The sequence below is a fragment of the Eschscholzia californica genome, unplaced genomic scaffold, assembly GCF_041429995.1.
Source record: "Eschscholzia californica isolate CP2 unplaced genomic scaffold, dmEscCali1.0.p SCAF_3, whole genome shotgun sequence".
In the NCBI taxonomy this organism is placed as follows: domain Eukaryota; kingdom Viridiplantae; phylum Streptophyta; class Magnoliopsida; order Ranunculales; family Papaveraceae; genus Eschscholzia; species Eschscholzia californica.
This window is the reverse complement of record NW_028238420.1, coordinates 54,164,099-54,188,919: the sequence shown is the minus strand read 5'-3', so window position 1 is coordinate 54,188,919 and position 24,821 is coordinate 54,164,099. Positions and strand designations below refer to the sequence as shown.

Genomic DNA, 24,821 nt, shown 5'->3' with positions numbered 1-24,821 from the left:
TCCGTTCCGGTCATCTTAAATTTCTTATCTCAAAAAAATATGGTTGAATTACATAGTTCTAATTGTTTCTATGAGAGTTTTGTTCTTGGAAAGCAACACAAGGCAGTGGAAAAATCTGACAGAGCTACAAAACAGTTGTTTACCCTTACAGGTAGTTCCAATGTCATGTTAAGCTCATTCCTGTTATGGGGCCGATATTGTTTATAAAACAACTTTTGGATTTACCAAGATACCAGTAGCGCAGCAGACCGTTTCAACAGTCTAATGCAAACCTTGACTCACGTTTCATTGAAGTTCAGAGAACTTGAAAAGAATTAGATAACTTACCAGATAACAACAACCATTTCATCGGACCAGAGTATTTTTTATTTTCGAATAGATTTACATGTTTCATTGATGAAATTTTTTTATGTAGTGATTCAAATACATAATGAATAATACAGAGAATCAATAGAAGTCCTGTAACTAAATGTGAAATTGTAGCAATAGCAGAAATGAGAGTTATACACATCTTTCACTCGTATGTCCACGTACTTGATTAACGGTAAATATGTAAAGGAACAAAGGTGCAGAGTCGAGGAGCTAAGTAGATTGGTTGTCTAGCAGCAGCTTCTTCTTCAGATCTGTAAGAGCGTTTACCACTTCAGGCTCAAGATTATGCTTTAGCAATTTTCCTTGCATTGAAGTTGACCTGCCAAATATGGAAGGATTAACGACAACCTTGCACATTCATTTTCATCAACAACTTGTTCTCTAAACGTAACACATGATGACTGCAGTTTATGTTTAACCAGATCAAACTCATTAATCGAAGAATACAAGAAAATCGGATAAAGACTCTCATTGATGTTCAACTCTGCCTAGTTGATTTGTAAGGTTAAGACAATCAAACTTGAAATACTGCAGGATAAGAATGGTAGATTGAATATAACTCGAACATCCGGAACCAATACAAATATACAAGAATGTAAAATTGGTTAGGCGGACTCAACTTCGTGTTTATAAATATGGCATATGAGACAAAGGCATGTCAAATAGTGAATCTGAGTCAACTCTGTAATCATCTCTATATCCACTTGATTTGGATTCAGAAATCCTTGTTACATACATGATATAACATTATATACTAACAGTTGTTTTGAGGGATACTACTGCACGGTTAGCCTGATATTGTTCCTGTAGATTAGTGAGGTACAATGGGTGCAACTTCGGTGTAAGAATGATGTGAGCCATCTGTTGATAGAATATTCAATTAGTAATCCAGTTAGCCACCTCGGCCCTCATGTTAGGAAGATACTCCATTAAACATATATCCTACTTATTTCCAATTCTACCTTCAAAGTACCAGAAAGGGTAGTAATAGCATTACCACCTACCTTCAAAAAATCAAGGCAATTGTAGATTGCTTGGCTACAATCGATCACAAAGTCTCCGAAGTATTCATACCTTAAAGGAACTTGGTGAGGTTTTAAATATATCTGATAATTCTTATTCAAAATCGAACCAATATCCTCAGCTTTATAGAAGTAAAATCCATGTTTCTGAGTCATGAACATCAGACTCTTCAAGAGATGGCTGAAGAACGAATCCTACTGCCTTCTTCTCACAAGAAAATAGCAATCAAATGTAACTCCAATTTACACGAACTTCTCAGTTCAGTACTTCTTACCAAGCACCAAAGATCCCAACCCCTCCAACCTATGGTGAATGATGCCAAATTTGCAAAATGTACATGCACTATGGGGACAACTATTATGCTCGATTTAAACCTCCAAGTCAGTCAGAGAACCGCAGGTCTTTTCAGTACCGAAGTCATGGTCACGCGCATACGTGTACTATAACTCCCTATGAGAAACCATCCATCATAACCACTTCATCAACCATCACCAATTCAATCATCACCAGTTCAGTTGTCTTATTATGGTTTAACCTTCACTCCTGCTCCCACAAGTTATGCTCCCCCATCTGTTTCTGGGTATACTCAGTCTAGTTACACTCAAGCACCACCTGCCTATGCCTTTGAAGGTCTTCAACAGATGCAACATGCCTTCACTACGGTCTGTTTCGTCCACTGGACAGACCGGAAAGGTCTGTCGGCGGGAAGAACAGACCAAAAAGGTTCGGATTCCTCACAGGTAGACTCCACAACCTCGTCAAGTGGATTGGGTGAGACACTTGGGGAGGGGGGGCACATATCACATGGTTAGCTGCTCCTCTCAGCTGCAGCGAACTCAGCCTTAAAACAGGTATACTTATCGAGGAAGAATGGTCTTAGACACCTATCACTCACCAAGGTACTTCTAATCTCTATACACCACACCAGATTCCTTTTTTGTCGTCCCCTCTGTGTTTGTAGCATAGGAACCAACTTTTTATCTATTGCTAGGTTTCGCCAAGGAAAATAACTGCTCCTCCAATTTCTACCTATGTACAAAAATATCATGGCATGAAGTTCTCAAATTTGGAATTGTTATACATTTTCCACCCAAGACCGGCATAGCCACTATACTGATTATTCACTCTTTTACAAGTTTTACCACTAGAACTTATGTGTAGAAAATAATAACCAAGAAAGTAAGCATAAAAGTTTAGAGAAAGAAAGTAGTAGTCTTTTTAATTCTTGCTCGTCTGCCTTGGGGATTGTGAAAAAGATCTTCTACCATTCTAATTACCTAAACCTCTAACTTTCACCCAAACATTAAAAAAAAAAGTTTACAAAATAAAGATTCTAGACAAAGAAGTTGATACACAAACTCACGCCAAAAAAGATAAAAAATCAAACGAACTGAAGGAGACAAAGCTGATTATGTCCCCATCACATTAATCCCGACATTAGTTCATGAAATTTTAATAACCAAAATTGCAGCATCTTACTATACTAGATGACCTTGTAGCCCATTTATATCAACCAGATATGGAAGGCTTTTTTTTTTTTTTTGAGAAATCGACTACGATCTACTTCAGTCGTTACAAGGCATTGATACATCATGAAGATGCGATGAGCACGATAACCGCCTAATTAAACCATAATGAGAGAGGCCTAAAGCCCGAAAACATGAAAGAGGCCTAAAGCTTGACAAATTTATTATATTATTTACTTTATATATTGCCTAAATTACATGAGATAAATCTTGATGGCAAACTGCTTCCACCGAGACTCGATCCCACGACCTCATGGGCTTAAGAGGCGTGTCCAACCGCTACACCAAAGAGTGGTGGACAGATATGGAAGGCTTATTCATCCAGATGAGTCTTGTAAAACTATGACATGACAAAATAAAATTATTAAATGATTATGACATGACAAATTTATTTGGACATTTCACTATGAAGAAAAATGGGCACTATCTCAATATATATACACACACAGACACATACACACACACCCACACATATATGTATGTTTTTAGGTGTTTGTGTGCGTTTGTGTTTGGCTTGTTTCATTAGAATCTTTTTTGTGAATTCTTTTCAATGTTTAGGATGAAATAAGTTCAGGTAATTGGGACACTCAAACTAGAATAGTTGAATATTTCTTTAACAATTCCGAAGGTAGACGAGCATGAACCATAAAGGCTTTACCTACGAGTTTGCTTTCTTTTCTCTAAGCTTTTATTTTCACTTTATTGCCTTATTATTTTCTCCACATTAAAGAAGTTAATTATCAATAATATGCTTTATTTCAGCCATTTTTAAATCAATCAATGAAAATTCTATTCAAGGTTCCCTTGAACAATTTTTGGATAAATCTGGTATTTCTTTACATATTTCCTGCCCATACGCCCTTCAGCACTTGATTGATTGATTTCACTGAGAAGAAGCACAAACATATAACAAAAGCTGGTTTCGCTCTTCCTTTACGTGATGTGCTGCTTCCTTAAATCTGGATTGAAGCTTTTCAAACTTTCACTTATCTTATTAACCGATTGCCATCCTCAGTCTTAAATAACATTCCTAAATAATGTTTCTCCCTTTGAAATGATGTTACATCATTGTCCTGATTACTTACATTAAGTATTTGGTTGTAGATGCTTCCCTTACTTGGGGCCCTATTGAAGTCATAAATTGTCCTTAGTCATCTCCTGCATTTTCTTGGTTACCATTAATCCTATGATGGTCAAAATCGTCATGGTTCATCCTTTGGGCATACGTATTTCAATAAGTACGTCAGCTTTGATGTACCTTATTTATGATTCCTCCACCACTGTTAGACTTCCCATCTGTCTGCCTTCTTCATCTAATTCCTCTCCCAGTGAACCCTATTTCCCAACTCTCCTGCTTTATCTGCCTTCCCCTAGTTCCCCTGCATCACTGCCTATCTATCCAATCCTCTATTCGCATCCCTCTCCTGTTCCAACTGCTGAGTATCATCCTATGAAGCAAGTCTAAAACACATTCTGTCAAACCAAAGACCCTCTGATTACTCGATATTTCTTGCCAACATACCCATTGAATGATTGAACCAAAAATAGTGAAACAAGCTCCATTTAATCCAGAATAATATCAACTATGAAATATGAATTCTCAACTATTCATAAGGAAATACCTGGATATTAGTTCCCTACAAGGCTATAACCTTTCCATGAACCTTCTTGGTTGCAAATGGGTTTTCAAGGGTAGCTCAGTTGTTGAGGGCTTTGATCAGAGAACTAATATTGGTTCTGCTGAAACTTTCAGTCCTGTGGTTAAGTAATTAGATGTTTCAAATGCTATTTTACATGGCACTCTGAAAGAAAAAGTCTTCATCACCCAATCCTGTAGTTTCATTTATGAGAAGTCTCTTGATACCAATGTACGCTGCCTCGAACAGGCTCCATAGGCTTGGTTTGTTGCATTTTGTACATTTCTTCTCCAACATGGGTTCCTTAGAAGCAAGGTCCATAACTCCCTCTCTATTCACAGATCGCTTGCTGGTGTGATGGTATTGCTTCTTGTTGATGATATCTTGCTAATAGAACAGAATGACAATATGCTTGACTCACTCATTTCTACAAGACACTAGATTTGCTATGAAAGCTTCCACACTGTCCATTAACTCTTGTGTAATAAAAGCTTGTCATGTCTCTGTGCACTCTCTTCTCTTGACATAAACCAAGTATACCTATGATTTAGTGAAAAGTGCAATACGGTTGCGTAACCATATGAATACCCCTGTTTCTTCTTGATGTCTCTCTATTGAGGATGGTGAAAGCTTCTACAATGTCACCCTTTATCACAGCATAGTGTGCGCTCTGCAGTATCTGACTATCACATGGCCAGACATTACTAATGCAGTAAATTGTCTGCAAATTCGTGCAGAACCTTCTCTGCTTAACTGGAAAGCTGTTAAACGCATTTTGAGGTATCCCAAAGGGTCCCTTTGCCTTGGTGTGACTCTAAATCTAGGACACAGGAAGCCTATTTTCTCTTTGGTTGCATTCTCTGATGCAGACTAGGTTGGTTACCCTGACACTTGGAGGTCCACAACTGTGATAGTCCCACATCGCTCACGAGAGTGTCCGGAGACTAGGTTATAGGTGTACGCTCAAGTTTAGTAAGTACTGAGGCCTTTTGGGTGGGCTTGTGATGCCTTCGCCAAGAACAAAACCCTGTACCTGTGTAAGGTGGTTAAAGCGGGGGCACTATCAGCAACTGCTAAGGCTTGGGCGATACAAAGTGGTACCAGAGCTGAGGACAGCTCTTCGTTGAGGGTGGGGGATTGTGATAGTCCCACATCGCTCACGAGAGTGTCCGGAGACTGGGCTATAGGTGTACGCTCAAGTTTAGTAAGTACCGAGGCCTTTTGGGTGGGCTTGTGATGCCTTCGCCAAGAACAAAACCCCGTACCTGTGTGAGGTGGTTAAAGCGTGGACAATATCGGCAACTGCTAAGGCATGGGGCGTTACAACTGAATCATGCACTTACTACGATACTAGCTGTCATGTGGTGGGTTCAAAAGACTTTTAATTTGAAACAATCAAGCATGTGTTTCTTTCTTCGTGCTATTGGAAGAAGAAAATCAAGACAAACAATTTCTTCCCTGGATTTGAGGAAGAAATTGCCTCCTATACATTAAATGAAGTTATAGGTGTGAAGACTTTATTGGCAACGCATTTAAATCTCTTCACTTCTTCGGATGAAATTTGGGAGCTATAAATAGTCTCCCCATTCATCAAATTCATTATCCATTCTCAAGTCTCCTTTGTATAAGTGAGCAAAAGAGAGCTTGATATCAACAGAGAGCTTTGTAAGTGTGAGGGTGAAAGTTGTAGTGAGATATTTTGTAACCGGAGAGTGCACTGAACTTTGTGTACGGTAACTCCGGTATGCTGTAACTTCAAGTTCATAGTGCATGAGCTTGGTGCGGCTGAAAGAGGACGTAGGACTTGCTCCGAACCTCTACAAATGTTGCGTATCATTATTCTTTATTTGCCTCGTGGTTATCTTGGATTTATTCACCATTGCATCCTAAGATCCTGGTTGTCCACATTAGAGAAAAACTCTAACTAGACTGATCACTTATTTGGAGTGGTTATTTTTCTCAACACTAGCCTCATCTCCTTGAATTCAAAGAAACATTCTACTGTTTCTAAGTCTTCTTCTGAAGCAAAATATAAGGCCAAGTTTCATGTTATGAAGAAAGTTCATAGGCTGTTTTACTTACTCTAGACATGTGTTTAGCTCGGAAACACATTCTACACAAGAAATTTAAACACATACATACAGGCCCCCACTTCCTCCAGGACTGGTCTCTCAGGGTGATTTCTTTTATCTCCTAACAGTTTCAGGTTGCTAAGGTTTTTAAAGAGGATCTAGGGTCTGCTGCTTTCTTGCAGTTTCGTGGAAAACTAACGTTCTAACTTTGGCCATTAGCTTGAAGGGAGTGTGATGAATACGCCTTCCTTACCAGCTCACCACTATTCTTGTAGCAATATAGTTATCCATTTCAGCGCTAATGTCAAGAGGATATTATATCAAAGACATCTTACTAATTTTCCAATTCTGCCCCTGAAAAACTTGTAAATGGTGTGCTCTGTGTAATCTTAAAATATCAATGAAAAGCTTTATAATTGTCCTTATCATGCATCAATATTACTGACCAAACATCAGATGATATATCATCACAGAAGCTTACCTATGTTCGTCAAGCATCTTCTCGAACTCCTTTTCTGAGGTTTTTATCTAAATTAAAAAAAGGAAATTGACCATGTGAGTAATATGAACATGTAATACAAAGATATAGATATGCATCAGATTTAGTTATCTATGGTTTGTCCAGTGATACTATATAAAGCTAATAGATTATGAAGTAATGGAGCCAATACTATGATTCCTCATCTCTATTTATAACCAAAAGAATTTACAAGAACAGTGAATACCTCTGACAGCTAAACATAAAGGAGAGAGATAAATAGGGAAGATAAACACAAAATAGAAATCAAATCCTTGTAGAAATCGGATGCAATAGGAAAATTCCTGATGTATCCCCACCTGGGTCAACGCCCGAGGGGAGAAGCCGAGTGGGACTCGGTTTCCTGGGTCCCACCGCCACTACCATTATTACCCTCCCGCAAATTGAACGACGCTTGTTACCGTAAGATGAATTTGGGATGAATCTCGTGAAGACGAATGCGGGGCAAACACTTGGTAAAAAGATCTCCCCACTGAACATAAGAAGGAACAAAACGAACACTTAGGTGACCATCATCAACCTTTTCCGAACAAGTGGTAATCGAGGGCAATATGCTTCTGCCGACCATCTAATACCGGATTCACAATCATCAATATAGCACTCTTATTGTCACAAAGAATCCGTGAAAGCTGTAAAGAGTGAGATACCAAGCTCTCGTAAAACAAAAGAAATCCAAGTAATACCTACAGCAGTGGTGGCAAGAGCTCTGAGGCAGCTTTAGTAGTAGAGCGAGAGACAGTTGGTTGCTACTTAGCAATCCAGCCAATCAAATTAGAGGCTATAAAAATATAAAAAACTAATAGTGGACCATCTAGTATTGGGGCAACCAGCCCAATCTGCATCTAAATAAGGAGCAATAGAAGAACAAGAAGAATCCTTATATGACTGTAATCTAAGATGAATAGAGCCCTTGATATATCGTAAAATATGCTTAACGGACAGAAAATGTGCAGTAGTAGGCGTATTGTGAACTTCAAACAACATTAATTTAATGCCCCAAGTCAGGGAGAGTCAATGTCAAATACTGAAGAGACCCCACAATTTTTCGATACAATGTGGGATAGTTAAGAGCCTTTCCAATAGCTGAGAGATGAGAGTCGGAAACGATAGTTGTGGTGGATGGTTAAACTCAATCCATATTCAAATTGTGAGAATGTCAGATGCATATTTGGATTGAGTTAGAAGCATGTCCTCTTTGTTAGAAGTGGCCTCAATACCCAAAAAAATAGTGAAGATTGTCCATGTTCTTCATGTCAAACTTTTGTGCAAGATGATTAGTAATACTACAGATAACTGCACAATTAGCACCCCTGATAATAATATCATCCACATAAGGGAGAAGAAATACCTCTACCACTTTAGCAGACAAGATGCAAATAGAAGTATCTGACTTACTCATAATAACTCCCAAAAGAGAAACAAAAATGCTAAAACAATCACACCATGCACGGTGGGCTAGCTTAAGACCATATAATGTGTTATTGAGGAGCCAAATGAAATTCAGTATGAGGGGTCAAGAAATCCCAGTGGTGGAGCCATAAATGCCTCATCCTTCAATGCACCATTTAGAAGGTGTCACGGTAAAATAACATGATTAGTCATCAAGGCATCAAATTGACGTACCCATCCACCAGAAATTGCCACAGTAAAATAACACGATTAGTCATGAGCTTGACAATGGGACCCCAATGTCTCAACAAAGTCGAGACCCAATTTCTGATTAAATCCCTGTGCGACCAATATAGCTTTATAGGTTTCAACGAAACCATATGATTTTAACTTGGTTAGATACACCCAATTAAAACCAACCACATTCATATGGTGTCTTGGAAACTAAACTCCAAGTATCGTGCTTACAAAGAACATTGCTCTCCTCTTCCGTCGCTCGTTGCCAGTGAGGCAAAGAAGAGGCAGTCTTAAATCCATGAGGGTCCTTGATAATGATATATCATCATAAACAACGAACAACATGATCTCGCGGATACCTGCTTGGAGCGGAACTCAGAACGAGCCGAGGAGCAACCGCGGGCACGGGGGTGCTGCCCGCGGTTGCTGAAATTGCTAGATGCGACCGAGAGGTGAGGGTTAAAGGAACCGCCCCCGAGGCGACAAACGAAGAGGGAGGAGTCGGAAGCGATCGGGCCGCGTTAGGGGCGTCTGTAGCAGAGCCAAGTTCAACAGTCACTAGAGTTCCTGTAGATGAGGCTGGAGCATCCACAAGTCGGTCCTTAAACCGAGTGTACAGAGGAGATGGAATCGGCCTCGTAAAATCTCAGAAGTCTTGAACAAGACGAGTCTTAGGAGGTCGAGATCGGACAAAAAACATTTGAACCCACACCTAGCGGTCTTACCATACTTGAACTAGCTGATGACCCCAAGGTGCCCTACACAAACAACTTATTCAACTGAAACAAACAACTTACTTAACTGAATCAAACTAGAATGATGTAACAGATCCAAAATTCTAGGAACACATGACCAAGACACATGTGACAAACTTCGTGAGGAGCTCTAAGAGAAATAAAATTTGAACTACAGAGAGAAGAATGATGTTGATCGAGGACGTAAAGATTGTCTTGCCTACTTCCGATTCCCGTTATCCTTTCGTTTTCCGAAAAAGTAACAAAGCCACTTTTAGGAAAAAGAACGAAACAACCGAAATCATCAGTGAGTCTACTAATAAAATGAAGATTCTTATGACGAGAACGGGCTAAAAGAGAATTAGATAATACTAAAGTACATGAAGAAGTTTTAAGAGGGACAACACCCTTATGAGAAATAGGAGTACCATCACCTATGAAGACCTTACTTGAACCATCAGAGGGAATGATACTCGAGAAATTACCAGGAGGGGAACACATGTTACTAGATGTTCAACTATTGGCATACCATGAGGGGTTCGTAGGATCATTAACAGTTAGAGCAGCATTGGTGGTGGTAGCATATCAAATTGACATCTCAGTCGAAGCATGAACCTCTTGATTTCACGAAGAGGTTGTATTTTGGCTTGAGGGATCTTTTGAAGCTCATTGAGCTTGTGGATGTTTTGTCAAAGCAAAAGATCAGACAAGGGAGTGACCAGTACGCTTGCATCATTGACATGTTGGTGGCTCTCGGCTTGACCGTGGCCGAGAGTCGCGCTGGTTGGGTGAATGAGCGTCGCGGCGCTCGAGTGACTGAATATGAGAACCCGGCCGAGAGGACCGAGTCCTCGAGTCGCCCAAGTATGCTCAATTTATAACCGTTGATGATGATAGATACAACCTCTCTTGATTCCGCCGTCAGCTGAAACGGTCGGTTATAACTCTTTGAACGATAAAAGAGGAGGCCGAGAAAGGACGGAAATCGGGTCCAAGACCTTTGAGATGCCAATATACCTTTTCTTCTTCCAATACCAATTGCCCAATAGACGCCAAAGATTCTGGAAGAATTCAAGAGTATAATCGGGTAATGATGAATCTCCTCAACGAATAGATTAAAGATCTTGTTTTCATTGGAATTTAAGGGTGGAACGGGGATTTGCATAGGTTTGAATTAATTGATGCCAAAACTCCGCAGGCGAGGAAGTACCCATCATCTCAATCATGGTTTCATGAGTGAGAGAAGTACATACAATAGAATACAATCCATCTTCTAAACAACTTGATCCGCAATTTAGAGAAATAGCACCATCCACTACTGTAATAAGTTAATTGTTGACTTCGAAGAAGTAATAAGTTAATTGTTGACTTTGAAGAAGTAATAAAGTTTGAGGCTTCCACATACGAATTTTTTTAGAATTCAACTTCAATCTAATTATTTAGCTTAGATAAAGAAAGATGATTGAGGATCCATAAGGGTGAGTAACAACTCAAAATCGAAATTGTTTGGAAGAGATGATCAGAGGTTTTGAAAAAAATTTCAATCAGAACGATTAAATCAACATGAACACCGCTTACTGAATTCTTGGCTCTGATACCAACTTTGCAGTAATGGAGTGAATACTGTGATTCCTCCTCATCTCTATTTACAATTAAAAGAGTTCACAAGAATTGGAACTATCTTTAAGAGATAAATGTAAAGGAAAGAGATAAATGTAAAGGAAAGAGATAAACATAAGGCGAGAGAAAAACACGAAATAGAAATAAAATCCTTGTCAAAGTGGAATGCATTAGGAAACTACCTAATGTATCCCAACCCAGGTCACCGCCCAAGGGAAGAAGCCGAGTTGAACTCAGTTTCCTGAGTCCTACCGGCACTATTGTTATTAATAGCAATCTCTATGGAAAGAGTACAATGTTACTCGGGGAGGAAGTGTAACTGCACTTATTATAACGAGAACAAAATTTTCACCCTCTCACTTTTATTCAAGGAAAAACGGGATGAAGCTGCATTTTATACTTAGCTATAAGAGATTTAAAAGGTAACTTGTTAAACTTCTATCCGGAAACAACATGGTGGTGCTAGAATAATACGAGGAAAGTAAAAAACCACGAATGTGATTCATTACCATCTCCTGGCTAACTTGGAATTTAGAGGAGATGTGATGAATGTCTTACCTCTGAAATCAAAGCCTTGCAACTCCAAACAAAAGCCCCCTGCAAATTATAGTTTGAGAATTAGTACACTGTACACATATGGTTGCAAGCATCAGCTACAGAGGAAACTAGTGAAGGTACAGTTGCTGCCTAGATTAAGTTGCCTGTCTAAAACTATGTCCCCGTCAGAGATATATTTCCTGCATTGAGTTTTGAATTACAAGATGCGTCTTGGTATGCTCATCTGGTGAATAACCTAAGCAGACTAACAAATTGGCTTCGCAGCTTAAGATTCATTAACATAAAAGACAATGGAGATAAAAAGGCTTTTGAAATGGAATCAAAAGATTATTCTCAGACAAAATTATTAAAAGCAAAAATGACGAGATTGTAAAAGTCTAAGAGAGATTACTGCTCCATATGCTGCATGCTGCTGACAATGATCTGATGTCACGACCCAAACTTTAGGGCATCCATCTTCTCTCAAGGCCACAACCTGTGCACATAACACAATAAGGAATCTGAAAGCCAGTTTTAAAAACCTCCAACAATGCATGAATGAACTTAAGAGGTCAACAAAACAGATTACTTGCACCAGTCTTCAGTTATACATGTTAAGGACTAAGAAAAATAAGCATTTTCTTAGAGTCTAGGGCTTGCCAAGTCACTGAGTCTAGGGTTTGGCCGAGTAACTCGGCTGAATCAGCCGAGTCTAGGCCCAGTACTGAGTCATCTAGACTAGCCTAGCCACCGAGTCAGAGTTGAACTTCTTCTATTGTTTCTAGTTTTCCCTCTTGAAATTTTCCCTTCTGTTTTTATTTTTATTTTCCTCCTCATTCTTTCTGAAAGCGATTTTGCCTCTTTCTTTCTTTGTTTGTCTGTTTCTTTCTCTATGTTCTTTTCTTCTCCAATTTGCTTTCTTCTTATTTTCTTTCTTTCCAGAAAATTATTTCCATTCTTTTCTTTTTTCATGTGTACTGGTCTTTCCTTTCTTTGTTTTTTATTTCATTCTCAGAATTTTTTCCTTCTACCCTTTTTCCTTCCTAACTTCACTATTTCCTTCTTTCTGATTTTTTTTTTTTTTGAAAATTTGAATTAGTACATTTCCTCTGAGATATCCATCTTTTCCTCCACTTTACGTAGATTTGGAAACATACTTCATTAAGATACAAGATCCTACTTATGTAAGTTTAAGCATAGGAAGTTTAAGCATATTTTTGTTTACACATCCAATCAACTTCTTTTTTCTTACTTCTTTTTCAATCCAGGAATCAGCACATGAATCACTTGAGAATACTAAATCAACTCTGCAAAAATAGAAACCCAGGGTACATATATCAAAAAAGATTGAGCAAAAGGCAAAATTTGTAAAGAGCCGGAATATCAAATTGCTCGCCTTTAATAACATGAGGGTGGGAAAAATAAAAGATAACAAAGTGTGAAAGAAAGACCTATATAACACAACAGGTATACAATTATGATTACTTTCAAGATTAGTCCTTGATTGAGATTCTGTGGGGTAAGACTCGATATTTTTTCTCAAACGGTAATATTTTAAGTTCAGTTTTTTGTAAATTATATGAAGTATCAAGGTTCGCTAGGTATACTTGTTTTTTTTTGGATGTCATCCATGGCTTTGTGAGAATAGTCCCCAAATGGAAGAATGGGTAACTAGCAACCAAGAATATAAAGTATAGGTCCTCTCCACTCATTGCCAATTGGTTTTGAGTTGGATGGCCACAAACTTAACATGGTATCAGAGCTAGGCCCACACGTGATAGGCTTAAAAGCGACACGTGCTCCACGTCACCCGTAAAGAAAAAAAAACACGTGTTAGGCTCAAAGAACGGCACACGTGAGGGGGCGGCGTGTGAGAATAGTCCCACATGGAAGAATGGGTAACTAGCAACCAAGAATATAAAGTATAGGTCCTCTCCACTCATTGCCAATTTATTAATGAGCGACTGTAACCTTTGACTATATAGTTTTCAGTAAGTTTTTAGTGCATGCTATCTTCGACAAGGATGTGTATCATCAGAAAACTTAAAACCAAAATAAAATAAACAAAAAGAACTAAGAAAATACTATTTTTTTTTGTTTATGTTTCGTGTATGTTTGATATGTTGATCATATACAGAAGTTCTAATTCAACAAAACAGAAACATGTAGTTTTTTGTTGCGAGTAATAGTAAACTGTAAAAGAACCAAACCGCACGATCTCATGAAGTAGCTGAATGAAAACAACAGATAAAGGGAAAAGGTGATGATAAATAAGTTCACAAAAAATACCCAGCAAAATTTTCCTTGTGAGTAGGGAGTCCTGACATCATGGCATCAAACACCACCACCACTTTTACCTCTGTAAATATTTCATAGATGGTGAATGGTGGCTATGTCAATAAATGGACAACAAGATTGTGCAATGAGGATATGAATATAAACCTTAAACACATATCCTGACAAATATTTGACCATCCATACACGATATTATAAAGATGATGGTATGATAGAAGGTTTTTAAGTCTAAATGTGGTTTTCAAGGATCCAATCCACATATCACGCTACGTTCATACTTCAATTTATATCATTGATTAAACTATGGATCACCAAGATGAATTTATGAATTACGTCAAAACCCTGGACTGTGAATGTAACAAATATACGAAATGAAGGAAACTATTAGATACAATGATCCTCATGATTTATTCAGTTTCACTAATAACTAAACAATCCGCATATGTATTAACTAGGGCCACGAACTAAGTACACTAACTATATAACCACTTGCAAGATCTAAAACTTTGAGAAGTCATTTCTGGGTTTGTTACTTCGTTAGTTTGTTTGAGATCGATAGACTTTATGTTTAAGAAGATAATTGATTAATTACAATGGTTTGGGAGGATTAGTACATAGACTAAGGAACCTGCAGAACAAAATGAATGTGCCCTACTGTGGACAGGAGTGTCTAGAGCTAAGAGAAAGAGACAGAAAGTTGATTTATCCTTTGCAGTAAATGTACATAGCTTAACCATGACTCTAGAAGTTGAAATGGTTCATTAGTAGGCATGTCTAAGAACTTCCGTGATCCATAGATGTTAATGTTTGACACCAACTGTTTCATATATCTCGCAAAGAGCCAAAGTAGGTTCTTTCATGAATTGAGTTAACAACCTCTGAGCCAGTAAAGTTGCACGATCGTATTACACCATATTAACTTATGAAAGAAACCATAATAAGACTTTAAGAGAAAGCCGAAAAGAACAAACCTCTCAGCATACTGAAGGATACCAATTCATCAACGAGCTTCTGGCGTGCCACATCTAGCCTTCCATTCATAAAGTGCTTCTTCAGCTTTGCCCAATAGCCACACACGTTGTACCCATCCACAAGCAAGACAGGAACTGCAGCTTCCAAGCCCTGGTTTGTACTGCAACACAAAGGTGAGTCAACTGAATCATATATAACGCAACCATCCATGTAATGTCAGGGTCGAGTACCAGAACTATAATACACTTTCATCATTAGAAAATAAAACTTACTAGTAAAGGTTCATTGTAGGATCTCGATAGAGCTCTAAATCTTCTAGGAGCTCCTCCTTGTGCACCTTCTTTCGGCGGTAACTAGTAGCAGGCTTGGGTGTTCTGGATGTTTTTGATTGGTATTCCTGAAATAATCGTGGTATATTAAATTAAAAGCCCAAACACATCAATTTCACCGAAACAGCATGACCAAAACTATTGACAGTACACTGTGTCAACTCAAGTGACAGCTGAAATTGATTAGAATATTTAACACTTTGTGACCACATACTATAGCAGACAACTGTGAGCAGATGTTAGGCCCAATTATCAATCATTTCTGCACACTTTACATGCTTATAAGATGTTATGGTCATAAGCATAATTATTTCCAAATGAAAATCCTAAATGTGCTATCCACATCAACTGCTATTGTGAAAATAAAAAGAATTGGTTAAACTCTTGGGTCGTGTTGCAATTTAATAAGTTTATAGAGTATAGATTAGTAACCTACCTTCCACAACTTGAGAAACTGCAAATTTTGCTTGACATTTGATGTAATTCTTGGAGGAGTTGGATCAGAATCCTAGCAAAATTAACTTCTTAGATCAGATCAAATAGGAACACACACACACACACATACATTAGATGCCTTCGCAGGCAAACAAACACACACATACTCATCCATAACAACGATGCTATAGATTCTAAATTTCCGTTAATATTACCTCTTTAGACAACCAAGAAAATAATTTCTTAAACCTTCATTATGTTTTCTATGATCTATAATAAAAATATGGTTTCTTAACTTGTCAATCACAGAGACACATATTAATTTAGGAACTATGACTCTCTATGCACGGCTATAATCCATGGTTATTGAATTTGGGTTTTTTAAAGGTATAAAAACAAGTTTGTTGCTTATCACATCTTCATGATGTATCAATGTCATGTAATGACTAACGTAGATCGTACTCCATATTAAAAAAAAAAGATAAAAGCTTATTCTAAAGGCAGGAGGAAAGAGGACTCTTTTTACTAGCTTTTTTCAGCTAAAAACAGCACAAAGTACTTCATAGAGAAGTTGCAATTACTGTGTGCCCCTAGTAGAGGATAAGCTGATTCAATTTTCAAATGTTCATTTTTCTAATTAAGTTATCTAAGAATTTAACTTCCAAATTACCCAATTATAATTTAGGGAATCTCTTTCATCCATTCAAATTTCAATTGCTACAATTAAGTGAGACCTAATCAAACAATGAGAGAGAGAGAGAGAGATACCTTAGAAGATGAATCGAGTCTCTTGGTTTTAGCAAAAACCTTAGAAGAAAAACAGTAGCATGAAGGAGAACTTGGTGAGAGGAAGGTCAAAGTAGATTTCATGGAGTCGTATTATTTTTCCTCTGATTCAATTCCATCAGGCCTCTCTTCTTCTTCTTCTTCTTCCTGTCTTCTGCAAATCTTGAGCTCCAATAATGGGGATAACGAACAAGAAAGAACTGCCGAACGTAGGCGCGGGTTTGCCACGGTAGCATGATGGATAATTATAAAAGGGGTAGTGGGTAAAAAGGCAAAAAATAAAGGGGTAAAGATAAATTCGGTTTAGACAGGTCAGAAAATGCATATCAAAGATCAAAAATGTTAAGTGGCCCAATTTTTTGGGTCTGCAGGGCCAAAAGTGGGGCAGCCGCCTAGCCTACCCCAATTGGTCAGGGCGTGAGGAGAGTGAAATGGTTTGACCAGTTGAGGTCGGGCACCCATTCGTAGTCGGCCACAAAAATTAGGCCTAGAGAATAGAGATAGATGATGAAAAACTAAGAAAAAACAACTTTTTGCGTAACTACGTGCACACTATCTGCGAAAATATGCGGAGTTTGAAGAAACTGTCAAAAAATTGCATGTACGCAAAAATGCAAAATTTTAAGTGTCTGTTGTCGTGCACTTCTTTTATATTGAAAATGGTTAATTATGATTCTAATGAAATTGAAAGAAATGCAATTAATCTCCACAACTGCACACTATTTAGTTGTGGCACATTCAACATATTAGGTGGCATACTTAGTAGTCCTTCAAATGGTTTCAGTTAACCCACTTTCTTAGTCTTTCAACAACAAAAAAAACCTTCTCTCAAGTAATATTGTTTTTTAGTCGATGTTGTTTTTGTAGTCGAAGAAGTTTTACTTTTCATAAACCTTAAAAGCATGGTCACAGAATTGTGTTTTGAAGTACAAGAATAACAAATTAACTCAGAGTCCAAACGAAATATTTTAGAATTTTTTAAAGAAACTTGTTTTAATTACCAATTTTTAAAGAGACATTGTTTATAATGATGGTGTGTAACTTGAGGTTAGGGGGATTCTTCAATATGGCATGAAATAAATTTGGGAACTCTTGGCATTTAAAAATGTATTTTCATATGAAATCATCAAGTAACATACAATAACAGAGATACATACGAAATTTAGTCATTTCCCATGCCCGAAACAAAAACAATCAACTACACCATCTCCAGTTTTATGAATAGCAAATATTAAAGATTATAGAGATTTCATAAATTTGAAGGTATCGAAACCTAAACAAAAAAACATGAAGAAGATATGTATAAAGATAAGTCGAAGATCTTAGATGAATATCTCATTTCGCTAGATACGATGAGAAAAGAGGCGAGGGAGAAAAGAGAAAAATGGTTCAAAATTTGAAAAAGAAGTCTAAAGATTGAGTGGCGACATTACATACAAACAAGAGGGCAATAGGGAATATGTACTTCTTTTGTACATTTGAAGATAAATTTGGGAGGTATAATAACCTCTACATTTAAAGATAAATTTGAGAGGTGTAATCTTAGTCTTAAAGAGGGTTTGAAATAAGTTGGTGAGATATAATCTCCGCTTTTAGAGATAAATTTATGAGGTGTAACCTTACCCATTGAAAGAAAAATACCCTCCTCCCTTGCTATATAGATTCCTCTCTTTGTTCTATGTTTTCTTATTACTACTAATTCATTATTTTTTTGGGAAAATTTGATCGAAGCACCCTATAAATTTTTTAATTTAGTGAGAGGTAACTTGAAACGGGATGCAAAACGACTACAATTGGTTGCAAAAAGAGTTGAAAAAAAAATGTTCGCATGGCATTTGATTTTTAACCATACAAAATATAAATGGGTGGCTTTTCTCCTTCACTCAGGTGTCACTAGCATCACTAGCATTCAAGGCTAACAACTTGACTAGGGAAAACCCTAATTGAGCCGAGTCCAATGAGGGATGGTATGTCTTTTCAGAGACCTGCATCCATTTATACAAAAGACTTTTTTTTTTTTTTTGAATTGTTCAACGTGTGCCTCGAACCCTTGACCTCTACGTGGAAGATTTATACAAAAGACTTTATATACATGTTAAGGGCAATTCATCATCAAGTTTCGCTGTGCCATTCTTGAGAGATCTTGTTCTTCCTAGTATGTTTAGCATCATCTGATTTGTTATTAGCCGATCTATTTACATATTGAGAAAACAAGATCAAAAGAGCTTCTACGCACTCTTGACTTAACAATGGTATTCAACATATTTAAAAGAAATAACACAAAATGCAGCTTTCTTATCCCGAAGATATTAGAGAAGATCTACCACCACTACCAGTAGAAGAAGCAGAAGAAGAGGAACTAATGAAGAACCGAAGAAGATTGTCATATGGGAAGCAGTTTAATAATAACTTTAACATCCAACAAATAGAGGTGAATGGATACATACACGGCATGGGCACAAAAACGCACAAGAACTCACTCCATATCGGTCATGTCAACAACTAATTGAATATAACTGAAGAGTGTCTTTCATTTCATTCTTCTCTTCCCCTCTCATCAGCAGAAATGGCGAAAGATTTCTTTTCCTAATACTACTACTATATGTTCTTCTACTTCGTTTTTATTTTTTTAAACTACTACTACTACCAACTAATGCAGTCCTGTGACTATCTCCTTTATCAGAATGGATGTGATCTGATCAAAGAACTTACCCGAACCTTCTTTTTTTTCTTTGTACATAAAGACATCGCCCGAGATGAAGACAAAATCCGGAGTTTGTTTTTCCACATCTAGATTCTTCAAGTAAGGAAGAATAAGACTTTCTATTCTCCCAACATGTACACTGCCAGCATATAAGAACACTCCTCCCCTACCACTCGGCAGAACCAAACCTTCGAAGAACACGTGATGACTTTTGTTTCTCTTCTACTGGAATCAAAATTTCCATTAGCTGCATTTATCAAAACAACCATAAGAACCAACTCGGTTTCCCAATTAAGTATGAGTAAATAATGTAACATTTTTTCTCTTCAATATCAAGACATGGCACCATTATAATTACACTACAAAACATTTCTCAGGTGTTTAGTTTGATAAAACCCTACTCAAATTTATTTTAGACAACAGGCCAGAGATATGCACGTATTTTGTTGTTTTATACTAATATTCTACTTCCCCTATATACTCCTTGTGTTTGTGTACATCTAGAACTAGAAGGCTGTTAACGGCTTGTTGTTTTGACACATTCTTATATAGGTACTAACTTCCAGCCGGAAATACTTATGATGTTGAAGTATAAAAAGAACTTTCACAACGGACCCCTCGCCCCTAATCCTACCTACGTGCTTCTATATATTCACATGAAATGATTTTTTTCTGAAGGTTTTCACAAAGAGATCGTTAGACGCATGCGGCATGTAAAATCAATCCTTACTCCTTAGATGTTTATCATTCTTCTTAGCATTCCTTACTTTAAACGACTACATAAGCTAGTGATGGCATGGTGTTTTCAGCCGAAAAGCCGTTAAATACAAGTTAGCCTTGTTCAAGTGTCAACTCATCTTTGTACTATTACTTTGTATATCCTCGTTGATCAGCTTCTAACCAGTACAGTCACCAAATTTTTTTAGTTTCTAACTTGACACATCCCATAACCAAATCATCCGCAAACATTCCACAACGTCGCTTACGGACGTAAGAGGAGAATCGGTAACAAAATTCTAAACAACTAATACATATTCTACAAACTTCTTTAAGTATTCAAATCATAACTCTAAATCTATGAACTACTGGCTAAGAAGACATAGCTCAACTATTATCAACTGCTAGTTGTACATATTTGTCTTTCCCATACAACATTCAGCTATACAACCGCTAAATACAATAGCATCTACGGATTACAACCAAGGACAGTTCCATACCAGTAACTAAGTATTTAAATGATTGACATTATGTCCCTCTTGCCAAATCCATCCATATATACTTTGCTATATTGATCAAGTAGTTTCTTCCATACTATTAGCCTTAAATATGCTGGCACCAGTAAAATGAAATACAAGAGACCTTTAGTGAAGTCATAATTGCTTTCTCATGATTCAACTCCAGACTTTTAAAATGGGATCTCTTAGAGATCCTTCCATGGAGATCTGAAGAACCTTATCTACAACCATCAAAAAGCTTTCGCAAGCATATAAAAGAATAGCCAAAGTGCATATTAGCTATAAAACACCCGAAAACAGTTTCTACAGAGTTAACCTAACATACCCTTTTCTACACCAAGTAACCTAATACAGCTTATGAGCTATGCATTACTATGAGTCTATGACTACAGTTCATGTAGATATGAAAGATGTCCAGAGTTGAAAGTATAGAAGCGTGAAGAGAACCCGTAAAAAAGAAGACAATCAACTTGTGATTCAGATTTGGACACTTTTACAGAGAATGAGGCATACACCATGAAGAACAAGACATTAACATGCGAGTTCGAGAGCACTAAACAAAGCAAACAAACAGCATACATTTACAAAATAGAACATACATATTGTCTATATACACAAACAGTGGATAGACATGTCTTTCCATACCTGATTATATCTCGCCCTTTTTCGCTCCTCCTGCAATTTAAATTTTGTTTAGTCCAACATATCTAGATGAGAATTTCAAGATCAAAAGAAACTTAAAATTGGAGTTCTGATAAGAAACTAATGAGATCCGTTACTAAAACGCATGCATGAATTTGCAAATTATCAATACATAATACATCAAAGTGATATGTCGAAGTGTATCACTATCGAAATTGTGTTACTCCTAGAGATCCTGAGAGTCTAAGAAACTGATACCCTATGCACTAGAAACCCCTTATAGAAACAACTAGAATAAGCTGAACAATGGGAACTCATCAGACCTATTGAAGAGACACAAACAGGAAAGAAATGGGAATACCTTCTCCTTGAGAAGGCGAGCGTGCTCTTCCTCCAGTCGAGCGACTGAACTCTCAAGCTCCTCTGTGTATGCCTAGAGAAAAAAGAAGAAAAAACAGAATGAGAAAAAACTGATCAGATTTCTACTCCAAAAGAAAAATAAAGAAAGATTTGTACCTGTTTCCTTTCCCTTGACCTAGCTGCAGATTCTCTATTCTTGATCATTCTTCTTTGTCTTTGTTGAGCAACTTTATCAGTTGGCTCTTGAATTGCTCGTCTCTTTCCCCTTCCAGCTCCTCCACCTCTTCCTTCCATACCATTTCCAAACCCTAAAATCGTTCCTTCAATCTGCTGCTGCTGCTGTTGTTGCTGAGGAGGAGGATTAGGAGGAAGAAATCTACCATCGAATGGTGAATCAATGACAAAACCTGTAACTGGTCCAATAACATTAGGAATCTTAACATCTTCAATTTCCATCGCTCCATGTGAATTCAAATAATCTTCCAAAGTCATCTCCACAAACGATTTTTTTTCTTCTTCTTCTCTACCTCGTTCCCTTCCAATTCTCTCACGATCGCCATTTCTAGTTATATCTTTCCAAACTTCCTCAGCGGTTCTGTTAGAACTGTTCTTTGGAATCGAAAAACTTCCTTGACGAGACGAAGAAATTCCTCCAGCAATAGGAATAACCTTTGATTCTCCTCCGCCATTATTAGCTTCAGACATAATCTCAGGCGTGGAATTATCACCGTAAATGTTTTTGATAAACTCATCCATGTTCATTGAACCGAAATTCTTGCTCTGATCACCTTGAAGGTCACCGATTGATAATGAATAAGTAGAAGATTGACGTGCTAGATCCGAATTGGGCGAAGTAGAAGAAGGCATCACCTTCGACGACGCCATTTCTGCCGATTACTAGGGTTCTTGATATGGTTAGTTGTTCAAACTTTCTCTTTCTTAGGGTTTCAAGTTTTTCGTTTGCAAAGAAAAACGAACTATCGAATCTATTCCGTGCTTCGTGCGTGAGTTTCGCTGGACGGTTTGAATTTATTCTTAGAGAGAAGAAGAGGATGGTACTAAAACGGGTTCGTCGTCGACATGATGATGATGATGATGCCTTTGATAGGTTGACCCGGTTTCCTAACTTGATTGGATTTTGCTTCTAGGGGACGTTAAAAAGCGGCACATTTTTTTTACTAAAAACGCCCATTCTCATGGGTGCCCCTAAAGATTTTCTTAGGAGACACATAACAACCAAACCAACCCCACGCTCATTTGGTTTTGGGAGGTTTTACAGGCAATGACCAAACTTGATGTCGTTCGTTCGACGTTGGGTGACTACCTAATAAAAAATAAAGTTGTAGGTCGCTGACAGCTTGCCGAAGGAAAAAGATCGAGGAAAAGAGGTGGATGATAAACACCCTCATATTTAGACATTGCCTTTAACCACACATGATCAACTCCTTTCGACAAAGTCATAGGTGAAAAATACATTACCTTTAACAAGTTTGGACAATGCCTATAAAATTTCTCAAAATAAAAATGACTAATACGTGAACAAACAAAAATCTTTTATTAAAGAAGAAACTATTACTGGAGGGGAGATAGGGATGCCAAAAAAAAATGCATTATATAAGTTGGTAGAAACTACAGAAGGATCTGAAAAACGGAGGCTTGGGCATTCGTAATATGACAATCGTGAATATATCCTTAGTGGGGAATCTAGTATGACGATTCTTAACTGAAAAAAGATGCACTATAGATTAGATTATTAACGAAAAAATACTTTAAATGGGGTGATTTTTTTCTTATTCTTGCAAATCAAATGCAACAAACACGTGACAAAACATGCTTGAGATGAGAAAGAAAATTGAATAAGGAAGATGCATTAGCATAGGTGACGGAGTTTCTACTAAAATATGGGAGGACCCATGGGCTCCTAGTACTAATTGGTTTAAACCAGGTAAGAATGAAGAAGAGGAAGACGGCCCAACTTTGATTATAGTGTACTAGTTGATTGACCAAAACAGCAAAAAAGTGGAACCGAAAGTTGAAAGAGTCTTTGATAGATACTTGGCTAGAGAAATTTTGAAATTCAATTGGGGGACTCGGCAGATAAGATGATATAGATATTTAATGAGAAGAGTTAACTTACCACTAAATCATTATATAAATCGAGAATCATTAAATATCCCTCCAGTTCGCAGGCTAATACAGATAATAACACTGATTTCACATGGCTTAAACCCTGGAAGAATTTAAAGGTGATGCCAAGGGTGCAAATTTCATATGGAGAATGTTGAATGACGCAATTCCCGCGAAAGCCAAAGCTTTGATGTTTACTAACTCAGAAACTAAATTATGCCTGATGTGTGATCTGGACGAGGAAGATGTTAATCGTTTGGTCAAAGAGTGTCGATTTGCCAAGGAAGTATGGTTTAGGGCTCCTCTAGGATGTCGATTTGAGGGAAGTAAAAATATACAAGATACTGTGTAAGAGTGGATAAAGAATAAAGAAGAAGATGAGCGAGTAAAGCATAGTACTTACCTCATATGGGCAATATGGAAGGCCACGAACATGATGATATTTGAAAACACACTTGGTTACTATAATCACAATTAAAGAAGCATTTGACCTGTTCATAACCTCTGAAAAATACATAAAAGAAACAGAAGATAATAAAAATAATATTCTCAAACAACCACAACATGCTCAAGGGATAAATGTATTGGAAGATGAAGTTCGAATTAATGTTGATGGAACTTTCAAACATGGTGAAAACCTTCAGGCTGCGGTAACTAGAAATTTTGAAGGGGCATTCATGGCAGCTGAAACTAAGTACTATATTGCAGGTAGTGCTCTTAAATAAAAAACAAAAGTTGTTTTGATTGGATTGCGACTTGTTAGAAGATTATTAAAGACGAAAGTAATAATAGAACGAGGCTCAAAGACAATCACACACGCATGTGAAACCGAATCTAATCATGCACCTTGGAAAATTTGAAAAAAATTGATGATATCAGGTATGAAACAAGATACATAGATAAAGTGATGTTCTATCACATTTTAAGGAATCACAATAGTGTTGCAAATTCTTTAGCAAAAGAAACTTTAGCTACTCAAGTTAGTGGTGAGAGTGAATATATGAACCACCACATTACATTGAAGAGTCTAATAATTTTTATCCATATAAAATTGCTTTGTATCAAATGTTATAAACAAAATCTAGGGCATTATATTAAATTAAATATTATAAAAGAAAAAAGATCTAACCTGTGATGTTTCATTGTTTTGTTTCACTACTAGTAAAATAAAATCTTAAAACAAGTCTTTTCAATTTCTAACTCCATTAGAAAGCAAAAGCATTCCAATTTCCAAACAACTAAAAGTACACA

At 37.2% G+C, this 24,821-nt stretch overlaps 2 protein-coding genes across 6 annotated transcripts; both read right to left on the bottom strand.

The window, feature by feature from the left end:
* Positions 1-388: 388 nt before the first annotated feature.
* On the bottom strand, positions 389-16,846 carry LOC147551908 (yacP-like NYN domain protein). Of its 2 annotated transcripts, none has more exons than XM_086665932.1 (10): positions 16,485-16,846; positions 15,718-15,789; positions 15,225-15,349; positions 14,952-15,112; positions 13,975-14,044; positions 12,938-12,992; positions 12,098-12,181; positions 11,707-11,745; positions 7,112-7,158; positions 389-691 (listed from the first exon to the last, which is right to left on the bottom strand). In XM_086665932.1, exons 1-10 carry the CDS (start codon positions 16,584-16,586, stop codon positions 583-585), a joined length of 864 nt encoding a protein of 287 aa, XP_086522058.1. In that variant the 5' UTR covers positions 16,587-16,846; the 3' UTR covers positions 389-582. The 2 variants fall into 2 exon arrangements, 1 of the variants encoding a protein (XP_086522058.1); XR_015236913.1 differs by lacking the exon at positions 389-691 and adding an exon at positions 3,656-5,463 and having other exon boundaries at positions 5,883-7,158; positions 16,485-16,811.
* Positions 16,847-18,888: 2,042 nt separating this feature from the next.
* Positions 18,889-24,328, bottom strand: LOC147551907 (bZIP transcription factor 12-like). 4 transcript variants are annotated; one of them, XM_086670115.1, is made up of 5 exons: positions 23,094-24,328; positions 21,600-22,865; positions 21,445-21,516; positions 21,087-21,116; positions 18,889-19,453 (listed from the first exon to the last, which is right to left on the bottom strand). In XM_086670115.1, exons 2-5 carry the CDS (start codon positions 22,326-22,328, stop codon positions 19,373-19,375), a joined length of 912 nt encoding a protein of 303 aa, XP_086526241.1. In that variant the 5' UTR covers positions 22,329-22,865; positions 23,094-24,328; the 3' UTR covers positions 18,889-19,372. The 4 variants fall into 4 exon arrangements, with proteins under 4 accessions (XP_086526241.1, XP_086526240.1, XP_086526242.1 ...); XM_086670114.1 differs by having other exon boundaries at positions 21,600-24,074; positions 24,209-24,328; XM_086670116.1 differs by having other exon boundaries at positions 22,930-24,262.
* Between the last annotated feature and the right edge of the window lie 493 nt (positions 24,329-24,821).

What these genes read in the sequence shown, in the direction of transcription:
- LOC147551908 (XM_086665932.1), bottom strand. Translation starts at nt 16,586, where the DNA reads ATGAAATCTACTTTGACCTTCCTCTCACCAAGTTCTCCTTCATGCTAC. An exon ending in CACAAGGAAAATTTTGCTGG is followed by an intron (nt 12,993 to 13,974) that starts GTATTTTTTGTG and finishes CTATTTTTGCAG; the next exon opens with AGTTGATTTAGTATTCTCAA. An exon ending in ATTCCTGGATTGAAAAAGAA is followed by an intron (nt 12,182 to 12,937) that starts GTAAGAAAAAAG and finishes TTATGTGCACAG; the next exon opens with GTTGTGGCCTTGAGAGAAGA.
- LOC147551907 (XM_086670111.1), bottom strand. Translation starts at nt 22,328, where the DNA reads ATGGCGTCGTCGAAGGTGATGCCTTCTTCTACTTCGCCCAATTCGGAT. An exon ending in GGTCAAGGGAAAGGAAACAG is followed by an intron (nt 21,517 to 21,599) that starts GTACAAATCTTT and finishes TTTTTTCTCTAG; the next exon opens with GCATACACAGAGGAGCTTGA. An exon ending in AAAGGGCGAGATATAATCAG is followed by an intron (nt 19,454 to 21,086) that starts GTATGGAAAGAC and finishes TGATAAATGCAG; the next exon opens with CTAATGGAAATTTTGATTCC.